This window comes from Dermacentor albipictus, chromosome 1, assembly GCF_038994185.2.
Source record: "Dermacentor albipictus isolate Rhodes 1998 colony chromosome 1, USDA_Dalb.pri_finalv2, whole genome shotgun sequence".
NCBI classification, from domain to species: domain Eukaryota; kingdom Metazoa; phylum Arthropoda; class Arachnida; order Ixodida; family Ixodidae; genus Dermacentor; species Dermacentor albipictus.
This window is the reverse complement of record NC_091821.1, coordinates 267303001-267329188: the sequence shown is the minus strand read 5'-3', so window position 1 is coordinate 267329188 and position 26188 is coordinate 267303001. Positions and strand designations below refer to the sequence as shown.

The window sequence follows — 26188 nt, the reverse complement described above, 5'->3', positions numbered from 1 at the left end:
TTCTAAGCTGCGGTGTAGTAGCTCGAGAATACTTTAGCCATTCCAGTTGGCGCTGTAAAAACATGCTTTATGGTTTCAATTCGAAGTTGTAGTGAACTGATGGGTTTCGCGAACATAGCGTGCCTCGCCATACGGACAGTCGATTGCTACCGTTACGTGATCAGGGGTGTGCCATATTGTCGATAAAGGCTACTGAGGGCCACTATGAAACATTTCATCACTTTCAATTGAGTGGCTCTCGGTCTTAACAACGAAACTTTTCTCTCAGGTGATTGCTACTATGGTGTTTGTGAAACACTCTACATGACGCGCCGTCGTGTTAGCAGCCATGAGCAATTCGTTTTTTTTGGAGGCCTGTTTCAGAGGGGGATGAAAGTAGCAGCAAACTTTTTCGTAAGAAATGCGCGCCTAATTATTTTTTTGCGCATTAATCAATGGCCATATTTGAATAGAACAACACAACAGAGTAATAGGAATCATGATGAGAGCTTCGCCGGGCAGTGTCTTTCTAAAATCAGATAACATGTTAACGCCAATTACCAAATTTTTCTTCCACGTAAAATGCAATGCCTCTCATAGCTAAATACTAAAGGAATGTTAAATGTTTAGTGAAGCATCATACACAACTTCGCGCGTTGAATTTGCAGATATTCTTTTTTTAGTCAAAATTTACCGATAGACACGGCGCATATATGCATTGCAAAACCTAGTAGACCCCTTTAACGCTACTTAGCTTGCGATATCCAAGCCGCAAAGTTTCTCGACTCACACGCTTTTGAAGAAGAAACTGTGGTTAAGGTATGGCAGCTGAAAGAAGCCGACGTATTCTTCAATACGTACGGCTCGAGCCACCCATGCCCCAAGCATACACGAAGGGAACGAGCGCGCGCGGCAGCCGAGCGAGCCGGAGCGAGCGGCGTCCTGGCCGTGACGTCACTCGCGAGAGGGCGCCACTCCTAATTCTCGGGGCTAATAGTGCCTGCCGCGCTAGGCGGGTTTTGCGGCGACGATGGCTACGAGACGGCGCGAGAGCGTAGCGCGCATAGAGAGAGGGATTGAACAAGAGCGGACACTCGGCGAAAATTGGAAACAGGAAACACGTCACGCTATACTTTTAACATCGACGAACTGAAGCCGCGAGCATCGAGAAAAAGAAGAATGTGAAATGAGATTAACAGAAATTGTTTTATTTTTTTTATTCTTTCCCAGAAAAATTAAAAATATCTGCGTTTAAATTCAGTTAAACTTTGCGGGTTTTTTCGTTGCCTAGCGACAGGCGAACTGGCGAATGACGAGCCAAATGTTTACGTCATTCGTCAGACTCACCGCCGAAGCGAGAGCGGCTGGCCGCGCATCTGAGCGTTGGCCTGTTTGGTCACCCGTCTGACTGTTTTTCTGTTTTGGAATTTAGCCTGGTTTGGTGGCCTCCCGGCGAATTATTGCGTTCATTCGGAACTTCGACAAGGCAGCACTGCACTATTGGACTACGGCAAGGTGAGAAACTTTGTTCGAGAGTCTGCGACGCACTTCAAGCAATTAGGCTTATTACCCGGCAACTAGGCTAGACTTGGGACGCAGTTAACGAAAAACAGCGTGGCCGTCGTGGAGCAGTTAATTTGAATTAAAGAATTACACTGGGAGATGTTTGCGACGCTTCTGTAAGCCCCAATATTGTTTTAACTAATTTCGGTAGTTTTTGGGCAGGCTAGTCGCACAGGGTGCTGTGACGCAGTTTCGTGTGTACTGAATTTTACTGCGACAAGTTTTGGCGCTTTCTCTGACTGCCAACATTATTGAAACTAATTTCATTACTTTTTGGGCCACCTTTCGAGCCCAGTGGGTGCGCTTGGCACTGTGACTCGGTTAGCGAAAATCAGCTCGGCCGTGGTGCGCGGTTTCGCGCTTTAATGCACTGACAAGTTCATGGCGCTTTTCTTTCTCTGACGCTCAACATTGTTGAAAATTATTTTTGATACTTTTATGTTATGAGGCCCGCTCGCCGCGCCTGTTGTGACGCAGCGAAAAGCAGCTCGGTCGTGGTAAAAGTTAGTTTGGCGCGTACTGAACCTTACTCCGACAAATTTGTCGCAATTTTTATGTCCCCGCAACAATTTAAGCCTTCTTTCGGTACCCACGCTTGTCGAAAACGCGACGAGCAATCGTCAAGAGTGATAACACGGGAGTCCGTTGCTTGCGCCTGCAGAACGCAGAAGTGATAAGCCAAGGAGCTCAAACGCCAGGAACTATAACTCGAAAATTCTGTCTTATGAACGGCACCCACGCATTTTGTCTTGAGTGCGAGTAGAAGGAATTCTGCGAGCGTCCAGCATGCTCTGGTTGAGAGCCTGTGTTGTGGCCACCTCTGTGTATTCGTAGCGTACTATCGCGTCGGTTGTAGCCAAGTTCGCGAAACGCGCCATTGCCCGCGCATCCGTGCCATTAAAGTGCAGGAATTAAGTATTGGGAAGAGGGGAATGTTTGCAATTAGAATGTGTTTGTGGTATGTACGGTATTGCTTGGGATGAGTCGGGTATTTTCTACGCCGTGTGTGCAAATACGAACTGCTTTTGTTTGTAATGCCACCCACTCACCACTTTCGCACGCTTCGCCTCTACAGGCATTATTCTTAGATGTTAATACCAAAATAACGCTTGTAATTTTTTTCAGCTCACGTCGTCTGGTGGAGCTTCCTGCGGAAACTACTGCTGCTTACCTGGTGCCACAACGCTGGATGAATGCACAAAAAGCCCGCGACGAGCATTTACAAAGAGTAAAATAAACGTTAATTTTTCCACATTTCACAAGGTGTCTTGGCGTCTTTATGAAATTGCACGTGGCACATATTCAATGGAGGCTTGTGAAGATCGTTCGCAATCAGTTTTACTTTATAAAATAATTTGCACATAAATATTTAATAAATAAAAAATATGTAAATATTTGCTGCAAAAGCAAAAAAAAAAAAGAACGGAGCCGGCGTGACGCGCACCAGCTAGAATTCAAAACGCGCGCGCACAAAACCGAAACCGGAAGTGTGATTCAGGTTTTAACATCGACGGCTTGGTGCGCTGCAGTCAATTCGGCCGCTGGGCTCTATGGGAGTGTCCGCTCTTATTGTATTCCTTTCTTTATGTAGCGCGCGTCGTCTGTATGGAAACAAAGCGCTGCATGAGCGGAGGTCTGTCTGCGGCGGCTGCTGTGAATCGCACCGACGCGTCACTCACGCGCCACTCACGCGCCGCCTCTCGCAGTCTCCCTACTAGCGAGGCAGTCGCGCCACACATCGCTCCGTTTGCACCGTGACGCACGAGACAGATTGTCCGCGCCAGCCAATATATCGCGAAATGAAAACACGTATACAGCTGCGCTCAAATTTCGCATTAGGGAGTACGGTATTCGTCGGTGATATTTTTTTTGCCCGTTTTTATGTCACGCTCTACGTGTTTTTTTTTTTTCGAGTAGTTTCTTGTTATGTTGTACTTTGTTTATCGCTTTGAATGTTTTCGTGTTTTCTTCTTTGATTATCTAGTTTTGTTGGACGGCATCCCCTTGGTTCCGAACCCTCGTTGGTCAAGGATTTACATGCGGGTTCGATTCTCAGAGCAGGGCGATTTTTTTCTTCCGCTGTGAAGCTTTGTTTCTGAAAAAGTATGTGCAAATTTCTTTTGTGGTTTCGTGCTACTGTCGGGGTACTCTATTTTTTCCCCTTTTTACCCACAGCGCAGCCAACCTGAATGCTTGATTTTCACGAAGGGGGTTCCATGGTGCGCACGCGTGTGTTCCGATAAAGTCGTATAATATGGGAGTAATGTGTAAAATAATATGAAAAGAAAGGATGCGGGGTTGAAGGCATTAAAATTAGCTGTGCCATATTTAAGATTCACTGACGGCCGTATTTTTGTTATGAAGACCTCTATGGGGAGTTGACGCCTGAATGCCATGCAAATTGCTGAATGCCATACAGCGACGGCAGAAATGCGCCTGGAGTGTCCACATAATTGCTTTCGCATTAGAAACAAAGAATAAATGCTACTCATCGAGTCTGACAGGCCTAGTATGCTCAATGAACGCGAAAATTCGAGAGGAACGGGATTTACGGACACCTATAGCGTCACGGCCCGCCGTAGTGGCTTAGTGCACGACTTTGGCGTTGCGCTGCTAAGTCCGATGTCGCGGGATAAAATTTTGACGGCCGCATTTCGATGGCGGCGAAAGGCGCAAACGCCTGTGGTACCGTGAATTGTGTGCACGTTAATGAGCCCCGAGTGGTCAAAATTAATCCGGTGTCCCTCACTACGGCGTGCCTCGAGATTATCATGTCGCAGCTTTGGCACGTAAAACCCTAGAATTTAAATTTTATTTTTATGACCTCGCGTGCCACATTCTCTGTGTTGGCACCTCCGACATGTTTTCATTAATTGTGGGCCAACTGATACTTCTATTCGTCTTGAGTTTATCGCGTCATATTGTCGTATTCCATTGTCTCGCCTCTGTGTTCTTGCAATTTGCGCTCAACGTCCCTTTCTGTTAAGACCAATCCCATTTTCAAATCTCTTTAGGCGTCTTCGTCTGTACCGAAATCAACCTCTTTTGTTTCTGTTGTTTAAAATTGTCGGACAATCCCTTAAGTTCGGTTTTCTCTGCCGCGATTAACGTTGCCCGCGAACGCACTTGCGATACGTACCGAAATGGGTGGCGTCCAAGTTGGCTTCGTGCTGTATAAGTCTGTTTCCTTTTCCAAAACTCGCTTTTGGGTCTTCTCAGGCGCTAAAAGCCAGGAGGACATGAACACCGCGCCCTTACGGCAGGATTCCCCCCCCCCCTTTTTTTTTTTTCCAGCGTCGGACAGTCACTTTTAGCGTCTGTTGGCTCTTCCAGCGTGGCTTTGTAAGCAGCTGGCAGAGCCCCTTCCGCGTAAGCGTGGGTCGGCTGGAAGCGGTTCCGAGTTCTTTTCACTCTGGCGCTCGGAAAAACAGAACACCCCTTCCTAGCCTGTAATGTTTGCGCTGGAAATTTCGACTGCCTTCTTTTTTGGGGTCTATTTGGGAGTCTTGACTTCTTTTGGCTACCGTTAAATCTATACGCGCAATTGCTTGCAGATGTGAGCGTGTTTACCCTCAAGTTGTGTATACATAGTGCGCCATAAAAAAAGAACTAGCGCTGGTTCAACGGTCGAAGCTCTTCCTGGTTTTCTAGTCGCCTCCGCGCGTCTCCATGGTTCCGTGGTATTGACGCATATAAATGTTATGGAATGAAAACAAAGCTTCGGAGAAAAGTGAGTTGTGCTTCGCATCGGCTGCATCATTGCTTTAAATGTAGAACGTCCGGCTTTAGACCGCCGTGGTTCGTTTCTTGGAACATTTATATATTTTCCTTACTACGACGACGCGAAGCAAACGAGCGCCTGTACTACGGTTTGGCGTTTGTAGGATACACTAGATGGATGACCTCGGCATTCACGGTTGCGGTATTCCCTTGCGTCTTTCAAGTCGCCAATTCCCGCCGGCTTCTCTCTTCTTTTTGCTAATTGAACATGTTAATCAACCTTAACGGCGTTCTTTTGGGTTTACATCGTTTATTCACAGCGCACATTCTCGCGCCACTCATAGACGTTCGCCTTGCCGCAGGCTGCACGACTTCTCGGACAAGCGCTATAGGCTCCTGACACTGCCCAGGCGGCGCGACCGAGCAGCGATCGTCAGCGCCTCTTGCGGCACCTTCCGTCAAAACTGACACTGATGCACGGCCGGTCTCGAGGGGAGCGCGCGCTCGCTCTCCTAGAGACCGGCCGTGACTGACGGACCGCGCTACTCACGCTGCCCACGCGGATCTGCCAATGTGATCGCTTGTTCATGCTTGTTTTGAAACGAACAAATGGCGCAAGTTTTGCGGTAAGGTTTCAGACCAATCTTAAAATTATAGACGCGCTGTCGCGTTCCACTCTTGAAGGCGAAGCAGAGTAACGCATGAGTTGTTTCTTCGTCTAGCCGAACCAAATATAGCCAAGCAACAGCAGTTCACCAGGCTAAACAGTGGTTCAACAACTAAAATAAAGGCTAGTATGCTTCGCATCCTGGGCTTAACCTTAGCTAAGCCACAGCCATTTTTTATTAGTCATCTCATGAGAACTGAATCATGAGAAGTGCCACTTCCACCAAGGCGAACACAACTGCAGCGTATCTGTAGCCTGAGTACACTCAACTACCACATTATGCTGTGATCAAGCAGCTCAATTGAGTGTGCAGGCATGGCTGGGCTTATTAAGCGTTAGGGGCAGGTAAAGAAGGGAAAATCAGACATTCACCCGTTCGTGCTACAAAGGAAACCTAAACGGGTTGCTCAAAAGAAAAGCCTCAAAGTTGAAGAAAAAATCGTCCTGGTCCGGGACTCGAACCCGGGACCACCGCCTTTCCGGGGCAACTACCATCTGAGCTAACCAGGCGGCTAGCAGATGGCAGGGCGAAGTCGAATTTGTCGACAACACGAAGCAAAGGCAAGAGTTTGACGTAATAGTTCTGCGGAAACCGGCAAGGTGGAGATAAGTAATTAAATAAGGGAAAATCAGACATCCACCCGTTCGTAGCAATTGCTACTAATGAAACCGTACGTGTTCTTATCCAACCTTTTGAGTTACCGTACACCCGTGCCGCAGACCCGTGCTGTGTCCTTCCGTGGTGCTGTTTTGACACGCTTTCAAAGCCTCATTAGCCAGGGATGATAGGCGCCATATCTTTTAAAATTACTAAAAGGCTCTTGTAAACAACTTGCAGAAAATTTTTATTAGACTGCTATTAGACAAGCAACCGCAGTACTTTGTTTACAACTGCCGAGGCACCGGCACGACCAAGCTTGGGCCGCTCCTGCCGCCAAGACTCGGGTGACCGTATCCGGCAATCTGAACCCAAACAGAGCCACACAGCGGGAAGTGCTGAGCGACTCACGCAAGCCAGAACACCTGCAGCCACCGCGCAGTATGCCTCGTACACAGCAAAATAAATAGCTCTAAAAGATATGGAGAATTTTCAAAAATATGTAAGTCGGCTGCTCGGCAAGACTTTCTCGACCAAAAACTTCAGTCTACTGACTACGATGCTTTCTAGTACGATCCTCCAGGAAGGAAGCGCGAGCACAAAACCACGGCCGGCCAGGAAATTGGAGTCGGAGAGCAGGCAGGCCTGCACGGCTGTTACGGCCTTTGACGCAGCAGTACCGCCGCCCCACGCTATTTTTTCCTGGGCAGTTTTCGATGTCTTGCACATTTGCCATCGTAATGCAGCGGTATGAGAACGTTTACCCGCAGGGCGGCGGCGCACGTGGTTCAGAAGTTTCAAATCACACGCGGTCATAACAACAACACGTGCGCCACTACGCCGTCGACTGAAGTTGTATCAGTACCAGAGTTGCGCTTTCAACGCTACAGGTGGCGCGGCCGTCGCCGGGAAACTCCACTGTCAGGAGCGTATGCCGCTTTTCCGACGGTATGCGCCCGATAGCGTCCATGTTGAGTCTCTCGCTGGGGAGTCGAACCCGTCACCTTGTCCAGGACAGAGTGGGGCTTCGCCTTAGTCGATTCAACGTACGTTTGTGCCGTCCACCGCTCGCAGCAAGTGCGGGCGCATCACCGGCGTTATGCTGCTCGCCGCGATCTGGTGTTTCTACTTTGTCACCGTGGCGTGAGCCGAATGAACGTGGCTCAGAACACTGCAGCAACAGCACAACGATTTTGTGATCGATATCGTGCGGGCGGCGATGCAAAAGGGGACCGCGAGCGAGTTTGCGTAGCAGACGGCTGCCGCGGCGATGCATTGTTCTTTGTCCCGGGCGCACTGCCGTGGCCGATAATGGCCTTTTGTCCCACACAGTCGCCGCGGCCGAAGGACGCGACGGCATCGCGTCCACGCTCGTCGCGGGAACGTTTGTCGTCTTCCTCGCGGAGTTGACCGATGCCTGTAGTAGTGGTCCATCTTGGGCTGACTGGGTGCATTCCATCCAGTGCGTTGATTATACGAAATAATGATGGCGTTGTGCCCAGATGGAGCGTGTTCGTTATTCATATTTACTATTATTACTATTATAAGTAGGCACATGAAACTTGATTGGCAGTGCCCAGCACACACTAAATCGGTGCAAGTGTATCGGAATCATTGCCATTTAGGTACTGCGAATAGACTGAAGTACCGTAGAGGACTTTACCACCGCCTTGATGTTGGCTAGCTTCAATGGAAGCGAAAGTAAGCATTGTCCACATTTTACCACATTACGCCTCCCCCCTGCTGCCCGTCACATACATACAGGTCAGCCGTCGACTATGTTACGGTGGGGCCAGCTGAATTTTCCGTTCTTCTTACTCTATGCTACAACCCCGAATGAATAAAATAGTGACGCAATAGTGACGTTATGTTATTAATAAAGGCAGAGTGAGAGTAGTTGTTTCCATGCTCGTACAAGACCGCGATGAGTGTCTCAAGAGAGCAGATGACACTGCCTCCTTATCAGTAAATGAATAGACTCATCACACTAGATGGCACACGGTCTAATCAGGAAGAAGGAAGCCTTTCGGGGATACTCCTGGTGGAGGCTTTGTACATAGGCTAACTTGTGGTGATACCGCAGTACCCGCAGGCCAGCCTCCGCGACTCCTCCAGGGCGAGTAGCGTGCCGCCAGTGGTGCACAGTACGCAGCGCACTGGCGCCTATACGAAACCCGAACACTTTCCCTGCAAGTTTGAGTGCCGGGCGGCTGTCCGTATAACGTTTGTTTATACAAAGGTGCGCCGTGGGTTTGATAAGTTTGCTCGGCTAGCATACTCTGGCCCAGCGAACCACTGATATCCCACCCCGTAGTTATACGCCTTGATGCCAAACGGGAGTTGGATATTCAGCAAACACTACTGTGTTCTAGCAGCGGACGAATGGTATGCGGGAAAGGCGAATGTCTCAGCAAAGGGCAATGTTTGTGCGTGTGTGGACTCCCTAATGAACTGCGAATGACATGGTAGGCTTCACTTGGACCGTCGCCTGTTTCTTACCTGTTACCGTGATCTGTATTCAGCATACGTCTCTTCTGCCGGAAGCTGCTGGTTTGCCCAAGCGAGCTTCAAGTCCATTTGCAGATGTGTTGCTTGTTTATCCAGCTGCGGATGTGAAATAGTTTTATACATATGTAGACACTTTCATGGAAAAAAAGAAAAAAGAAAAGCGATGTAGCTGTTTGTTAGAGAGTGCAGAATGATTGCAAACTTCAGTTTTCATATCCATATATGTTACCTTTTTCTTTATCCTGCATTTTAGGTGTCCGGCAAGACTTTCTTAGGTATGAACGAGTACATCCCAAAGTTATAAGCCATGGGCGGAGGCGTCGGGACGTCTTGAGTCTAAGAAATACTGTGAGTATTCCAGGCCACCTTCTTTTTATTATTGATTTAAATTAGTTTGTGTTGTTCAGACTATACTCGTCTTATTGATAATAACTGGAGTGTTTATTCCCAACGCAGGTTTCCATTTTCACGTAAGTTGAATGGCCTAATGTTCATTATAGTTGACCATCGGTTTAAGTTACACGTGCAGCGGAGGACTTAAAATCGAGGCTTCCTTGTTTTAACAATGGAAACAAGTTTGCATATTCTCACAACACCTATGCTGACCATCATGCTGTCAGTGGGCATCTCTTAACAAAATTTATATAGATATTGCAGTAGTAAACGATTTATGTATTCATACAATTTGCAGGCCTCACACTGGTCGAAACAAACCGTGGAAATACCGGATCACAGGGAGCTCTTGTTCGCGTCCCCACACGCTGCATCATAAAGCGTGTGCGGCGACTGAAGTTGTGGATGAAGCGAATGGTCCTAGAAGCTGACGTAGTTTGCGCGCATAAATGTCACGACTGTAGTATTCTGCACGTGAAACCGGTCTTCTGCTGGTCGCGCGGCTGTATTCTACCCGGCCGCGGTGTGCGCGTCACAGGACGCTGATCGACCGGTCGATGCTGAGCAACATGCGTCGTGCGTTGCCCAGAAGAAGCTGCGAAAACGCCAGCCTGCGTGGCATTACAAAAATGGCAGCGACGGCGGTGCGCGCAACCCGCGTGCGCACAGTTGCGGGCCCCAAGGTTCGTCTGACTGGCTGCCCGCAACACCGTTACGTCGGTCGATCAGACAGACGCTGCTTGATTTCACAGTCGCTGCTAGCAAAGTGACGCTTGCTTGTTCACGCTGTTTGAGCGTCCCCTTGAGCACGAACGGAACGCGCCCGCGTTATCGCCGTCATGCAAGTCCGATAATCCCTTTCGCGTCGGTCCTTGGAGCGCAAGTTCCTGAGTGGCGCGTGCAGTGCGCAAACACTTCGTTGAAGCTGTAGCGCGAAATTACGTCGCTGAATCTGGATAAATTATGCGTGGCCGCTTATGGAAGTGTTTTAGAGCACTAAATAATAAAAACCTCCTGTACAGAAAATTTCGTTAGATCGTCGTTAAATGGAAGTTGGAGTAAGTGGATGTTCAGGATTATCATGCACATTCTTGAGTGATGCCTGTGCATATAATCAATGGTGACACAATATAACATTTCTTTCAGACTCATGAAGATGTTCTACAGGTTATGTTCAAAGCATTTGGTCAGCCTTTCACGTTAGACCTGCGAATGAAAAAAGACTTGCTGCCATTAAATTATTTTGAAAAGCACCATGCAAACAATAGTCACATCATAGATCACCCCATGAAAAGGGTAAGTAAGTCTTTAATAGCTGTCGTGGTAACGTAATGGAGCATCGAAACGACGGCAATGAAACTGTCTTTCGTTCATGCAGACCAACAAGCACTGCTATTATCATGGCACTGTACGTGGACGGAACAACTCTTGGGCTGCTGTTAGCACTTGTGATGGGCTCAGGTAGGCTTACTCTATTTTCTGCTGCTTGGTTGCTGTAAGAATGTTTGACTTGCTAGTTGCTTTTATGTGCCTTCAGTGTAGAGTTTCATAAAATATAGCATGAAGACTGAATGATTTGTAGCTTGCCTAGCTACTCTTGTCTTAACTTGGCCTTGCTTGTGCATCATTTGCTTGGTTTCTAATCCTGAAGTGCTGTTATGGTAAAGCTCAGATTTGAGCCTGAGTATTCTGTCACCAGAATAGCAGTTTAGGCAGTTTGATCAGAGCTTGTGGTTAAAATTCAGCATGAAAGCCACTAGTGCAATGTAGGAAGTGTATCACTTGATTAAAAATTTTGACCTACAAGCACCGACTACCAACTTATACAAGTTTACAGATAGGGTGAGAGCATTATTGAACACTAACAAAATCCACCTGTGACATTATCAGCAGAGTAACAAATCAAGTAATCAAGCAGAACAATCCTTCCTTCTTGCTAATCTTGCTTGTTAAACTCGATTGCTTCATTTTATGGTTACATTGCCTATGTTGCCACATGTGTCTTTTTTCAATAATACCCTCATTCTATCTCTATGTATAAGTATTTTTCTTTGCTCAGTAAAGTTGTAGCTGTTAGCCTGTTTATATGTGTGGCTGTTTTGTCTGTCTTAACTTTCCTGCACATAATGTTTTTGCCTTGCATATTGAATAGTGCTATGTCAGGAATTTGTTAGTAAATAGTTTCTGAAATAGTGTACATATGGCTGCATTGCCATCTTAGTTATTTATGTAAGGGCAGTAAGTGGAACTGCTAGCCTTATAGAATTCATTACTTTTTGCTGTTGCATGCTGCGTCTTTTCCTCTCTCTCTCTCTTTTTTTTTCAGCTAGGTATGGTACCAAGTGTCACTGTTTTTTTTTTCTCCCCTCTCTTTATTTCATGCCTATAGTGGAGTTGTCTTTGACGGGAAAGAGACTCATTATATTCACCCTGACCTTCCCGAGCATTTGTTTTTTAAGGCGTCTGACATGAAAGAGAAATCTTGGAGATGCGGTAAGTGTTACTGTCACACCTGCATTATAACTTTCATTCTGCCAAAATTTTGGGCTGTGCTTCAGTATTGAAGCACTTAACAAAGTACACAAGCAGTGCTCCATAAAATTTACTTGATTTTGCTCTAATGTTTTAATACTCTGTCATTTGACCAGGATTCAATGACTCGCTGAACCTGGTGGGTGATACTCATTTTAGGGTAAGGTTTACTTTGCTGTGGCATTCCTTTTCTTTGTTCCTTTTTGTGCAATGTCATGCCTGAAAAGATGCACTGGCTAAACATTATTTTCTCTTGTTTCACTTAGGCAAAGAGATCTGTTGTGATACAACCACCATTCAAAAGTAATGCAAGATCTCGCTATGTAGAGCTTTTGATTGTTAATGATAACAAAGAGGCAAGTTAATTTCATTCTTGCATAGTTTCATACCTAGTTCCTTGTTCTGCAGCATCACTTGTACTTATTTTATTAATAATGTTCATTTCCAGTTCATCAAGATGAAGCGAAACAAAGAAGCCGTGTTTGAAAGAAGCAAGCAAATAGCAAACATAGTCAATGCGGTGAGTTTGTATGCTCACAAAAGCTTGAGTGTAAAATCTGTCTCACCACTCAAATGGTACATTTATTAGGGCGTTTTAGAATCGCTTGGCGCCCCAAAGAAATAGCGTTGAAGCCACTGTGCTTGCGCAAGACGCAAACCGCGTTTGGGTTTTGCATTGGGAACGCTATTTCACCGATTTAGCGGGAGCCCAAATAGCGGCCCCAAAAGCTTTGCGTTAGCAAACATGGCGGCACCCATCGAAGTGACGGCTCTAATCTAGTGCCAAACTGGGTTCGATTCGTGGTAACACGTGAAGTTCGCCAGCTAGGAGAAGTGACTGCGGTTATCGCTTTCTCTCAACTAGCGTGTGTTATGAAGATTGATTCATTAGACGCCACTGATTCCGAATTCGATTGTGGATTTTATGGCTCGTAGGCCTAACACGGCTAAACTTGGCTGGTGAAGGCACGTAAAGTTGGTTTGCTCGAAACTAAGCACAACTAATTGTTTGCTGCTTACAGAATAACCTCTAAATTGTAATTAAATGTGAATACACGCAAGTGAAAATTACTATTCCTATCATAAAATGGTATATTTTATTTAATTATTTCTAATAGCTTTTATTTCATGCCGTAGTGGCGATGTCAGCGCAAGATGCTATCTGCAAACGCAAAGCCCTATTCTAAAGCTATTCACTTCTGCGTGCCCCAACGCTAACACCCGAAAACTCCTTGGGGCCCCAAACTATCGGGGTTCCTATTCTAAAGCTGTCTAATATACCATATTGCAGGACTAGAAAATGCTCGCCTAATTCTAGAACTACCACCCTCTTATAATCAATAAACTTTCACAAGAAACCTACCATGCTTGAGCACGCTTATACACACACACAAAAACGTGTATGCAGACACAAACACATGCACACACACAGTGCAGACAAAACATAGCAGAGTGAAGATGCCTTGTCAAAAATGTAGCTTTGTTTCTCCTTAGCAAAACACACTAAAGTGACATTAGGAACACTAAATTCAAAGCGCATAATGCTATATTGGAAAGTGCTGTATATTCAAAATCTCTGTATTTTTTTGGGTACAAGAGACAGTTCATTCACAGAACAAATTAATATCGAACCTTTTTTGTGCTGATTTTCACACAGAAAGCATGATGTTGATAATTTTATTGGATGTTGCAAAACAATGTCATTAATGTTGCTATATTTCCATGTGTTGAGGTGCTTTTTTTGGGAAGGAAATGTCTGCAGAAGTTGCTAAGCTAAATTTCTCATTTTTAATGCCATGTAATACTTTTCTAACTTTGTTATGGACAATCGACAAGCCTTGTAGTGCTAGCTCTCGCAATCTCTGACATCACTGGTAGTTGGTGCAGTAGTTTAAATGTGGCATCGCCACTGACACTTTGCCTTTTGTGATCTATTAAGCTACTGCTTTCAGTAAAGGTCACTTTGCTCCTATTCCGGAAATGTAATATTCCAGTCTAGCTTAAGGAGACACTAAACAGAAACAATAAACTAGTCTGGACTTTTAAACTGTCTTACTGGGAACTTTGAAACCTTTGTTTTATGCCAAGAAATGACAAAATTATGAAGGAAATTGCAGCTAAATCAGCAGCACTCTTCCCCATTTTAGGTCACCTATAATGAATTGAGCGAGATATGTCAACCAATGTTATTCTCCACCGTGTGCTGCCGTCAGCGAGTTGATGACACTACAGCGTATGCAGAAAGGGACGGGGCAAGGAAAGGACGCTGACAGTGCAGTGACAAACTAAAGTGGAGTAGCTGAACTGTTAGGGCAGTGTTAGCCTCTTGTGAAACAAACCTTTTCGAGGCTCTTTGATACCCTCAGCTCATGATCACCTCCAAGCTTGTCACCGCGCTGCAGGTCACGCTGTGGTAAGAGCTGGCACCTGGAAGGCAAAAGCTTTGCCCTCAGTAAAATAGATGCTTTAGATGTTTTGGAGCATTAACAGGCTGTCTACCAACCGGGAAAAGCTGGAACACTGGGAATTCTCAGGGATTTTGAATTGTCTGGAAGTACTGATGGAAAACTCAGCGAATTTGTGCTTCTATCAGGAAAAATTAACTGTAATTTTGTTGAAAGGGAACGAAAGTTGCGGTAAACCTGGCCCGAGTAATAGAGATGAATCGTAACGAATCGTCTTTGACGCCATGTTGTCGTCTGGAGGAGTTGCCAGTGTACAGTCAACAACTGGCTTTCTGCATGCCCCATAATTCGGACGGTTTCGCGGCACCACCACGTACCCCATAGAGTCAATGTATAAGAACGTCTGAAATTTCGGACACAAAAACCCTTTGCCTTCCGATTTTCCAGACTTTTTGGCATGACCGCAGGTTCAAAACGACATTAATCAAAGCCACCACCACGGCCTACGCTAGGCCTAGCTGCTTCGACGTTTGCCGTTCGGCGCCATGCATTTCATTAAAAGACTTCATTGCTGTCGGTAACGGCACCGACTCCGCCTCTGTGGCTCTCGCGATTGGCTTCGAAGCTCGGAAAGCACGGCAGGCTACATAATGCCAGTTTCCGAAAGATAGCTTCGCCTCAATACAGAAATGTTACGAGGCGAAGTATATGTGAAAGTATTACGGTGAAGCATAACAAGCGTGAGAGGGGGCAGTTGTCACGGGACACAGTATGTATTCCTTAATTATGCACGCGTCCACGCGTCATCTCCTGTCACAGTACGAGCACCAATATGTCTAATAAGTGTGCTGTCATGCCTTTTCGGATGTGCCTGTGGTGATTTGAGCCCTTACCGGCAGTAAAAAACCATGCATTTACTTTTTCTAACTGCCCGATCTTTCAGACGTTTTCGCGGCCCCTAGAGAGTCTCAAAAATCGTACGTTGACTGTACAACTTACCAAAAGCACGCTTCAAGTGGTCCGTGGGGCGAACATGTGGTGGAAGGAGGACGAGAACAGAAGACCTAGGCATTGAGAGGAATGAACGGGAAAGGAAGCGTGCGGCCACTTCTTTGAAGGAGCTTGAGCTCAATAAACAGTTTTGGTTGACGCCTCGATGCAGCTGTGCCTCATCGATACCAAAATAAGCTCTTTAAAGCAGTGAAACTCAACACTGAGGCATGGCTGCGAGTATGTCAGGACAGTTGAAGTTGACTTACCAGCTCTTGAAAGTGAGTCTCACATGCGACAAGTGCGACAAAGTTCAGGCATCGTACCAATGAGCTTACTATCAATTGATAGAAATAGCTCATATTCCCTTCAGTCACAACATCCACATTTGTGAACGCAACCTATTTTTGCCATTTCTGTGCTGTGGTAGCAAGGAGTAGAGCCCAAACAATAAGCTTTGGGTAAATTAAAGATTTTGATAACGTAAATTGCTTTCAGTTTACTTCTGAGTGATATGTATCCTTACAGAGTACCGCTTTGGTGAAGGCACTACTGTGTTTTAGGTGACGTTTGACGTGGGGCATGACGGTAGCAGCCTCGAAATAATTTTTTTTCTTTCTTGAAATGCTTGAGACCAATGAATAACTTGTGCATGTAATTCGAGCGAGGGATTTAATCCTTTTCATGAAGAAGCGTATCACGACTGACTTTACAATATTCAAATATTTAGTTGCTGCATAATTAAGCTCAAAGAATCATCCTACCACCTTGATTTGCTTTCAATGGAGTCTCAAGTACCATCTATGTTTCACATATGTATTCACAGTCGATCATAATTCATGACTGAAGGGGATGTTTGAAAATAGTTGTTTCTATATGCATATCCTTTTTATTCGTATTTGAGAATGTTTGACTCGATTTGCAATTAGTTTTATCATATTTTTCGAATATATTTTATTCACTGGGCATTTTACTGACCCCTGCCTTCTGAATTCTTCTCGAATAAAATAAATGCTACTCTTTACTATTCAAACTGGTTTAGTTTTTTTTTTAACATGCTTACTGCAGAGCGACATTATCGAGCGACATAGTGTCAACCCCTCTTGGCATAAAACAAAGTTCTGTGTCACTCAAGGAATTTTGCAAAGGTACTTGGGGAAAACCTAGAAAACTCAGGGAATTTAAAAATGTCAATTTGGTAGACATCCTGAACTAACCTATCACTTAGCTCTTACTGCTCTTATAACTAAAACCTTCTTTCAATTTGCTTTTAAAATACTCATGCAGTCCAATTTCTTGCCTTCGTTCCAGCTCTATGCCCCGCTAAATATATTCATTGCATTGGTTGGAGTTATTGTTTGGACAGAGCATGATGAAATAGTCATGTCGTCAGACGGCGATGCAACATTAACAAAGTTTTTACAATATCGACGAGAGCGGCTTGCTCGAGAGCATCCAAATGACAATGCTCAGCTAATAACGTAAGTAATACATTGGATTGTATTTGGTGTCTTGTGCTGTAGCTTTTTTGTTGCTGTGTCCATCTGGACAGTTGGCCATCTGGAGCTATGAGATTGTAATGAGGATTCACCTACAAAGACCCAGATGGCCACTTTACCATAGGTTGACGTCTTTTTTGGTGAAGCATTTAACATAAAAGCAACAAGATAGACAATGTTTTTTTTTTGTTAATTACACCTTATAGCTTGCATGATTATTCCGCATACAAAGTTCTAACCCATTTTTTTTTTCTTTTTTTCCCCACTGCTCGAACCAGAATATGGCATGATGTGATGTCCGTGTGCTGCCAAAATTAAATATGTGCCTCATTGTGGAGGCCTTATTTGGAGATGAAAGGATTCCTTCTGTCACCTCTAAATAAATTAAAGCCTATCTTTCATTTTTCTTTTTATCCTTGTGCCGCAATATACTCACTTGGTTATTTTGAGATAAAGCTGCCTTTATTTGGCATGAAATTGATTATGAAAACACATAATTATTTAATTCTGAACTGCTGTGATTAGATTTTTCTTTAGCATTGCGATATTTGCCATTTATTATGTCACATTTGTTTATAGCATACATCTTGGTATATCTTGTTGATATTGATATGTATGTGTCACAGTAAGCATTGCAACAAAATCTATGTACATATCCGTATACGTCTAAATCTGTCTACGTCTGTGTGCTTGCTACTATGACACTGCTTCTTTCGATATAAGGAGGCTTTTGACATTCATAACCTGTCATTTGCTTTATGTTAGAGACATTGTGTTGGACAGCAGTGTTGTTGGAAAGGCACTCAAAGGACCCATCTGCACATATGAATACTCTGGTGGCGTCAACAAGGTTGGTAGTTCAAATACTTTGTTTGTTATGCATAGGGCTGATCTATTTTTTTTTTTCAGATGTTTTGGGTTGGGTATTTTCTAATAAACATACAGTGTCTTCGATAGTTAATTCCACCTTTTTGAAAATCTGAAAATTTTGTGTTTAACTGGTGTTGCAAACTGGTGCGAAAAGTTAAAAAGAGGAACAAGCTGCAGAGGGCAAGCATGTCAACAATGCTAGAAGTTTATTTATCGACTCAACATATTTACAATGACCACATCATTGCTACCCAAGCTCATCTGTTGCATATTGCAGGTGTAATGCAAATGACTACACATGGTCATGAGCATTACACCTAACACTATGGCCAGCTCTATTTAGAACAAGCCTTTGTATTTAGAACAGGTTGCAGTAAGTACAAACAAGTGAGCCAGTGGCAACATGCTACTTTCCTTTAATTATCTCTTGGCTTGTCGTATTCCTTATTACCTGGCAATATGGGTGATATGAAGTCGTGCTGCTTGTGTTCCTTAGAGCTTTAGTGAAGCTAGCTTTTGTTGGCTACAATGAGTTACAGTGATCCAACTTTTTTCTTTTTGCTATTGCTATTCTTGAAGTTTGTTTTTTCTGTAAGGCTGATTGTTGAATCTTACCAAGCATTGTTTTCTGGTGTTAACTAAAAACATGGAAACGTTTGTTAATGGGGCATCATAAGTGGGAAAAACTGTGACAAAAAGAAGATGCTAAGCTTTATGTTCTGTATTTTCTTTCTTCTTTTTTTTTGTCATTCTGTCTCAGGTTACTTTAGCAAGCTTCAAGGCAAATATAGCATAGTGAAGTTGCATTTTGTGAATGCTTTAAAAAAATCTTGCTTGCAAACCTTGCCTGCTTGACCCATGCTGGCTGCCCTAAGGACAATCAAATTTGACAAGATTTGTGCAATAGCTACTGTGGTAAGAAATCTGATGGCCCTAAAGGGGCAGCTAAGAATCACTGCTGTGTAGCTCCAATCCCATATTTGCACAAGGTTTCCTGCAGCTACTTTAGTGCCTAACAAACCGAACAAGTTTTTGAAGTTGAGCAGACTGTAACCTGTCTGCTAGATGGAATACGATGAATTTGTATGTTGTGTGGAAAATGTACGCATGGTACCTCTAATGTATGGTAAGCACCATGTTGGTTAACTGGCCACTGTGTAGAGGTAGGCTAAGGAACACATTCCCCGGCACACGCTTAGGATTGCTTTCAGAACAGTGAAGTGCCTGCAGGTGCACCCCTCTGCTAAAGGAATGGAACCTTCTTAGCTGGCACAAAGAGTGCCTAAGCCAGGAATTATTGAGGCTGGTAAAGATTGCAGACCTGGCCATTCTTGCAGGAATAGCCGTTAAGCTTCACTGCTTGCGGAGGAACCATTACCTGCTTACTGTCTTTAGAATGTGTGCTGTGCGGGATTGCATGTTCTTTATTATGTCATATCAGTTCCCCTGCATGTGATGATTCATTTTCAGGTGTGATGGTCATTTACATACATATTATGTTTGCTTTCTTAATAATATTGTTCAAAGTCAGTGCTGTGTGTCATCCACTTTTCCTTATCTGTTTCATGTTTCCATGCTAATTGAGCAAATTACTTGACTAAATTAATTGCCTCTTGTGGCCAGGATGTGTTAAATTTTTGTGTGCTCTTTTTGCAGGACCATCATGAAGTGGTTGGTGTTGTGGCTACTACCGTAGCCCATGAATTGGGCCACAACTTTGGCATGGAGCATGATGACAAGGACACTAAATGCCAGTGCCCTGAAAAGAGGTGCATAATGGCATCAGCAACCAGGTAAGCCTCTCTCTCTCTATCTCTATCTCTCTCTCTATTTTTGTCATGAGGCGATTGTTTCATGAATAAGCAGTTCACTCACTCCATTGTTTGGAAGGCCAGAATGCTGGGATGAGTGAGGCAAACACATATAACATAAAGGTAACAGCTACCAGGAAACTGTAGTTGCTGATATAGAAAGCTTGCAACATTATTGCAGAGAAAGGTGGATGTTGTTTGTCACCAGACATGGGCACCCTCACACGGGTTTTCCTCACCCTGATCTGCCCTCACCCTCTTGTGGTGAGGGGAGGCTGAGGTGAGGCTCGCCTTCAGCAAGATGGGTGAGGTGAGGGAACACGAACGTTGGGAGGTGAGGGCGAGGGACGGTGTGGTTATGATGTGAGGTTAAATGATGAAAAGGCGATTCATAGTGTTGAAGTACAGAAAAGTCACTCGGATCATATGCATGGTAGGTTTAAAGTCTAAAGTCTTGTAAGTGCACTTGCAGGAAATCTTTCTAGCGCAAATGTACGTTGAAGCCCACATTTAAGTGACTAAAGTGATAAATGGCTGTTGATGTTAGTTGCGGCTAAACCTATTGAAAGCTGTAGCCACTGAAAGCACCAACAAGAGGAGGAGGAGAGATGGCGACATTTCGGCATCGCTCCAAGATTTTTATTTTCACTGATCACCACCGGTCAGCACACTTCTTTATCCAAAGTAAACACCCTGGAATTTAACTTTTCTAGCTCTAATTAAATAGAGAAAATTTTGTGTTTGAAAATTTTCGGGCACTGATAGCATTTGTTGACATATGAACTAAAGGAAACATCAAAATTAAGAAAAAACATGGCAGTAATATAGCTAGACCTCGTCTACAGTACAATCAAAACTTTTGTTTTATCCTTAAGCTCACACATGGCAATCACAACCGAGCGACTTTATTTACAGTAAACATTCACCTTAAGTGCTTTAGCTCAACCTCCACAACGTTGAGCTGTTGCACTGATTCTCAAGAATAAGCACAGCAGAATCGTTGACTAGATTAACACATAGTTATTTAGTATATATTCCTGAAGTCTGACGAGTTCTCTGTTTTCAAATCCTCATAACCAGCCTGAAACATTCAGCATGAAAAACACTACTAGCAATTTATTAGAAACGTGACAGCACTCAGCACATATGTTCATGTTCCATCTAGTTTGCCATCTGTAGGCATGCATTGTAAAAAGTGATGGTCAGCTTCGTGCTGTTAACAAACACACTTGTTGCTAGAAAAGTATTTGCTATGGCTTGTCACTGCATTAATGTAGGTTTATTTAACTACCAGAAATTACTACTAAAGTTGTTTACTTTGCCCACTGCCGATATGCAACCGCTGTGGCATAAATGGGAACATGTGCCCTCATGCTTGACAAAAGCAGCATTCGTTTCTGAGCCACCACGGCTGGCATGCACTCGGGAAGATTCAGCTTTGACAACGCTTTTCAGCTTCACTTCGTGAAGCTGAAATTCAGCTTTTTCACTTAGTGCCATTTCATATTTCTACAAATTTAACATCACCGTCAGATGATTTACCGCCACGAAAACAAGAACGAAACATTTTAATATTGTTACACGGCACTTGCGCATCAACGTGACAGCCATGAAGCTGAGTAGCATTTTAGTGAGTCTGTGAGAGGCCAGCTGAGATGAATTTTGGCGAGTTCGAGTGAGCCCAGCCAAGTATAATTTTGGTGGCTCTGAGTGCCGCAACTTCGATTTTTCCCTCCCCTTCACGAACACACGCCTCCAGTTTTACCCGCATCTTTCACGGAGCGCTGACAGTGAAAGTCGGTTTCACTGCATCCAGGCTATTGCCGCCGCCCTTCTGTCCTCCTTCACCCCTTTCCATGTATTTCCTCTGCTTGGCATTAAGCACTTGAAGGGAAGTAAGGGAAGGATCGCTGCAAAGTGCTAAGCATCCGGGCACTTGTGATTGTAGCGCATGCTGTGTAAGCATTTCCTTTCTCTCTTGCGGCCAACGTCAAACGAGGCATTCTGTGGGCGGCATTGTTGCGAGAAGTGAGCAAGTTTGATACTCTCAGAGTCTCTCCAGTTTAAAGGTTTCGTCAGCACAGTTACCATTCCTGTTCAGCGCTTGTTTGAACCCTCCCCTATTTTGTTTGGGTGCTCGAGCCTTCATGTGGAAGCAGTGGTGGCTGCCGTTAGCGTGACTTGACATCATGGCACTGCTCATTTGCTGGTCGTGCTGCTAAACTAGGCTTATGGCATTGCCTATGTTGAGCGTTACTAGTGTTGCCTCTGGGAAGCAACCAGTCATTCCAAATGCTCAGTGTCCAGTGCAGCCTTCAAGAAGAATGAAGTGAGGCGGACTTTCAGCATTGTTCTCGTAAATCGTAGTTCAATAGAATGTCGCCAATGTAGCTTTCGCGTGCATACTTGTTGCCTTGATGAACGAAAAAGGCAAATAGCAAGGAGCATGACACCGAGCAGCTAGCCTTGGCAAGCCAGCCTCCTATGATGTCGCCCCGTAACATTCTCTCCAGAGCCAATCTGTGCAATGAGTCTTCAAAAGTAGGCTCTGCATGGTTATTGAGCCTTTTCAAACACTGTATTGTATGCAGTAGGTTTTAGTGGCGCCCTAGTTGTGTGCTCTCCAATCCTGCTCAGTGGATAAAAATTATTGCTTTCGCATCGCACGGTGAGGGCCTATTTCCCATGAGCCTCTTTTTAATATCTTTACTATGCTTCAAGTTCATCACATGACGGTCCCTCTTAGATCTTTTCCATCCTCAGTGTTTGATGCTCGCATTCAGCACAATTGACAGCAAATATATACCAAACGGAACTTAAGAAATTCTCGGGGCCTAGCGTTACGTTCAACACCTCAAAAAGCATTACAGCGAGCTTGACCGCCTGCCATTCTATAGTATATCGTGGATAAGTGGCATTATGTATAGTCAGGCTCCTTCATGCACAATTCCAGCAGGGAAAACTTTTGTTTGCGAGGCAAGCCTTCATTTAGTACAGTGCTAGAAAGAAAGGACTGTGATCTATCCTAACCATCCAAAAGTACACATGCGGCACAGAAGCAAAAGCATGTGTACTTCACACGCATGCACGTACACATGCACAAATAAATAAGAATTTGCATATTCTTTATAGATCCCTATTGCATATTTTATCTTTATGCAAAATAAATGCAGCACTGCCAAGGTCAAGCATCATACTTATTTGGTTTTACAAGACATTGTGATGAACAAGAAATAAGGAAATTTCTTGTATATTAATGACTCTTGTGCTTACTTTTTTCTAAATTATAAGCATTTGTAATCCCTCTGCATTGCCTATATATTAGCCTGGTATGAAGGTATTTTTGTTATTGATATGTTCAACTAAAGAGGAAGTCTGAGTGCATGAGATCTGTGGGCCAAAAAGACCTTTCTGGCTCTCATTGAGTGAGCCCGAGTGAACCCGCTGAGTAGAATTTTCAGTAGTCCGAGTCCAAGTGATCCCAGCTGAGTAGAATTTCGGTGAGTCTTAGTCCGAGTGAGCTCTAAGCAAAAGATACACTTTGTGAGGGGGTTACAACAAAGCGTATTCAAATTTAATCTATAGAAAAAACACAGGTGCACCACTTGTAAGTAGTATGAAATAATACCCACTGCCAGATGTTGTATTTTATTAAAATATGAATGCAGATGCCTGGCTCTCCGAGCAATACAGCATGCTATACTCTTTAACTTCTCATATTTTGTGACACTAAGATGACAATGAAAATATTCACCTTTTTGCTTCTGTTTTATGTTTGATTGTGCACCAATTGATGATATGAAGTGTTAGAAAAATATTCAAATTTTCAAGCAGTGACTACTTGATTTGAGGACTAACCATTCAAACATAAGCAATTATAGTGTCTGTATAGATAATAAATTAAGGGGCTTATTTGTATATGATATGCAAATATACAAACTGATCTGCCTTCTTTTTTCAATATAGTAACCCACCCAGCCCAAGCCAGTGGTCATCCTGCTCCAAGCAGTATTTGCAGTCGTCATTTGAACAGGGCATGGACTTCTGCCTTTGGAACTTGCCTGAGGACATCATGGGTCCCGTCTGTGGGAACGGGTTCCTTGAAGAGGGCGAGCAGTGTGACTGTGGTCCACCAGAGGTGTGTTGTGTCATGCAGTACATAATAAGTCTAGGGTCTGTACAGATTCAATGCATGTTAGTTTCCATGTGCTCAGCTGAGCATTTCAGAAGTTTTTATCCAATCCATGTGGGTGTAGAACAATCCTTTTTTGCTCGATTTTGTTAAGTACTTGGCTTTCACCCTATGCTTGGAGTGGCCAATACCAATGACCTTTTAGGCAGGGAGCCACTCAAGCCTATGATTAAAGTCTAAAAGGATCCATTTCCATCCCATCCAATCCATCTTCCTCCCTTCCTCCCATTTTGTATGAAAGGGAGGGAGGGAGGGAGGGAGGGAGGGAGGGAGGGAGGGAGGGTGGGTGGGTGGGTGGGTGGATTCGGGTATTTCGTGGCACTCTGGGAAGCCACGTGGGGCTCCTCAAGTACAGAAAGTTTGGAACCACTGTTCTAGTCATATTAAAGTGAAGGCTATAGTTGGCATCCAATATTTATGCTGTAGAAGCGTGACAGGCCCGTATGTAGAAAAGCATGTACACCAGTGGTGTGTCTTGTTTATATGTGTGTTTTTCTGTGTTCACGTCCGCCAAACTCTTACAGTACAAATAAGTATCATTCAAAAGTTCTTGCCGATGTTGTTGCATGAGCGTCAAAATGACAACTGGCAGAGAAGTCCTTGCACTTGTATTCATTCTGACAGTCAAGTATTAATCCAGTCCATCCAGCTTCACATGGGCAGCTGGTCAGTGCTGCAGCAAGCTATGTAACACCTCTCTTTTCATAGCTGTTCTCCACTGTATTGTTTTCAATTTTTTCTCTACTGCTTTTTCTTTTCCTTCTTGCTAAATTTTATTAATCATGTGGTTTTACAGACTTTGCATGATCAAGAAGTGCTAAGCTAAAGATAATATGAAAATAATTCTGATTGCTATAATTGTTTGTTATAAAAGTAACAAAATATAAACAAATCTTGTTTTTTAATATTGCAGTCAAGACGATGGGTCTCTACCTAATCAGTATGCTTGATATGTATTGGAGCCTTCTCGGTCTCCTGCACATGGTCACATTAATATATGGGTTGAATTGACTGATGCTAAGAAATAACACAAATTGACTACAGTGGCAAATATAGTTTTTCTATAGTGGCTGCATGTAAGTTTCAGTAATCTGTACTTGTGCATTGCCATTTTCATGTACTTAAGTCACAACCTCCAACTAAATTAGTCCAAAATCATTACTTAATTTGTTTAGTAGAACTGCCATTACAATGAGTTGGCATTGAAAAATAAAAAAATGTAAAAAAAGAAAACCTTGTATTCTTGTCATTCTTGGCTTCCAGTTCTGCAAAAATCCATGTTGTGAAGCATCGACTTGCAAGTTCAAAGGAAATGCCGCATGTGCTATTGGAGCTTGCTGTGACATTTCTACATGCCAGGTAAATTTTTTAAACAGTTCTTCATGTGCAAAATCTGAGGCGGTGGTTCTTAATTCCTGCTGCTAGTTAAAGTTTCAGGAATGTTTCTTGAATATTAGTAGTTTATATCTTTAATTGCCATTTAAATCATTTTTGCATGGGAAAACAAAATGCCGCAATGTATGTCTGATGTTTTCAGTGTATGTGCAGTCTGCAAATGTTTTCTTTTTTTTTTAGGTCGTGAAGGCTGCTACACTGTGTCGAGATGCCATAACAGAGTGTGATCTGCCAGAATACTGTGACGGGGTTTCAGAGTTCTGTCCTGTGGATGTTTTTGTGCAAGATGGAACAGAATGTGGAGGTGGCAAGGTAGGAAACTGAGCGCACAAATAAGTTTCATGAAATGGCACCATTGCTTAGCATGAGTGTGCATGCTCAAATAGCCTCCTGCATGAACTGTGGTAGCTCTGATTTGACATGGTGCAATTTTTTGTGGGGCTGAGCAAAGGAAGTTTTTGGAAACAAGCAGAAAACCCTGAATGGCTGTAGTGCATGCAGAGTTCAATTGAAGATTGCAGTTTGTATAAAAGAGAAGACAAACCGGAGGCATCAATTAGCGATAGCCTTGTGAACGTTTGTTTCACCACAGTTTCTATAAAATTCTCAGGATGATATGCCTAAATATTTGTGGAAGCTTGTGAACAGTGTTATGGCCTATGTAAAAATTTTTATCTGTGTGCATTATAGAACAGGTTATACCAAAGCCAATTTATTACATTGCAGCCTATTAGGAGTAAAAAAATAATAATGCCTTTCTTTTTCTGTTCAACCTGCATATAAGAAACCTGTTTTAATAAGGAATCTCAAGATTTTTAAAGTATGTTGTGTTTGATTTATTTTACAGATGTTAGACATATAAGGACTTTTATGATGCTGTACATTTGAAAATGTTGTGACGGAGTAGCACTTACGATACCCTGAGCAGATGCAATCAATAGCGTATGCACCCAGGAAAAAGAAAAAGCTAAAATTTCTATAGCTGAATTAGAAGCCATAACACTTATGTACTCTAAGTACTGGAACTGTTTTTTTCTTATAGTTGAATTGCTTCAAGAAAGTTAGA

The 26188-nt window shown here is 43.7% G+C and overlaps 1 protein-coding gene across 2 annotated transcripts in view; it reads left to right on the top strand.

Moving 5' to 3' along the window:
* The window catches only part of Meltrin (meltrin), a 128225-nt gene that overhangs the window by 71363 nt on the left and 30674 nt on the right, over nucleotides 1-26188 (top strand). The window contains exons 1-14 of one of the 2 annotated variants that reach the window (XM_065448891.1): nucleotides 7420-7573; nucleotides 9289-9383; nucleotides 10575-10724; nucleotides 10807-10889; nucleotides 11818-11921; nucleotides 12077-12120; nucleotides 12227-12316; nucleotides 12409-12480; nucleotides 16667-16836; nucleotides 17620-17704; nucleotides 19381-19517; nucleotides 23502-23673; nucleotides 24991-25086; nucleotides 25303-25434. In XM_065448891.1, coding sequence (XP_065304963.1) covers nucleotides 10599-10724; nucleotides 10807-10889; nucleotides 11818-11921; nucleotides 12077-12120; nucleotides 12227-12316; nucleotides 12409-12480; nucleotides 16667-16836; nucleotides 17620-17704; nucleotides 19381-19517; nucleotides 23502-23673; nucleotides 24991-25086; nucleotides 25303-25434 — 1311 coding nt within the window. In that variant the 5' untranslated portion in view covers nucleotides 7420-7573; nucleotides 9289-9383; nucleotides 10575-10598. Of the gene's footprint in view, nucleotides 1-7419; nucleotides 7574-9288; nucleotides 9384-10574; nucleotides 10725-10806; nucleotides 10890-11817; nucleotides 11922-12076; nucleotides 12121-12226; nucleotides 12317-12408; nucleotides 12481-16666; nucleotides 16837-17619; nucleotides 17705-19380; nucleotides 19518-23501; nucleotides 23674-24990; nucleotides 25087-25302; nucleotides 25435-26188 lie in introns of those variants that run through there. The other variant, XM_065448885.1, reaches the window with a different exon arrangement.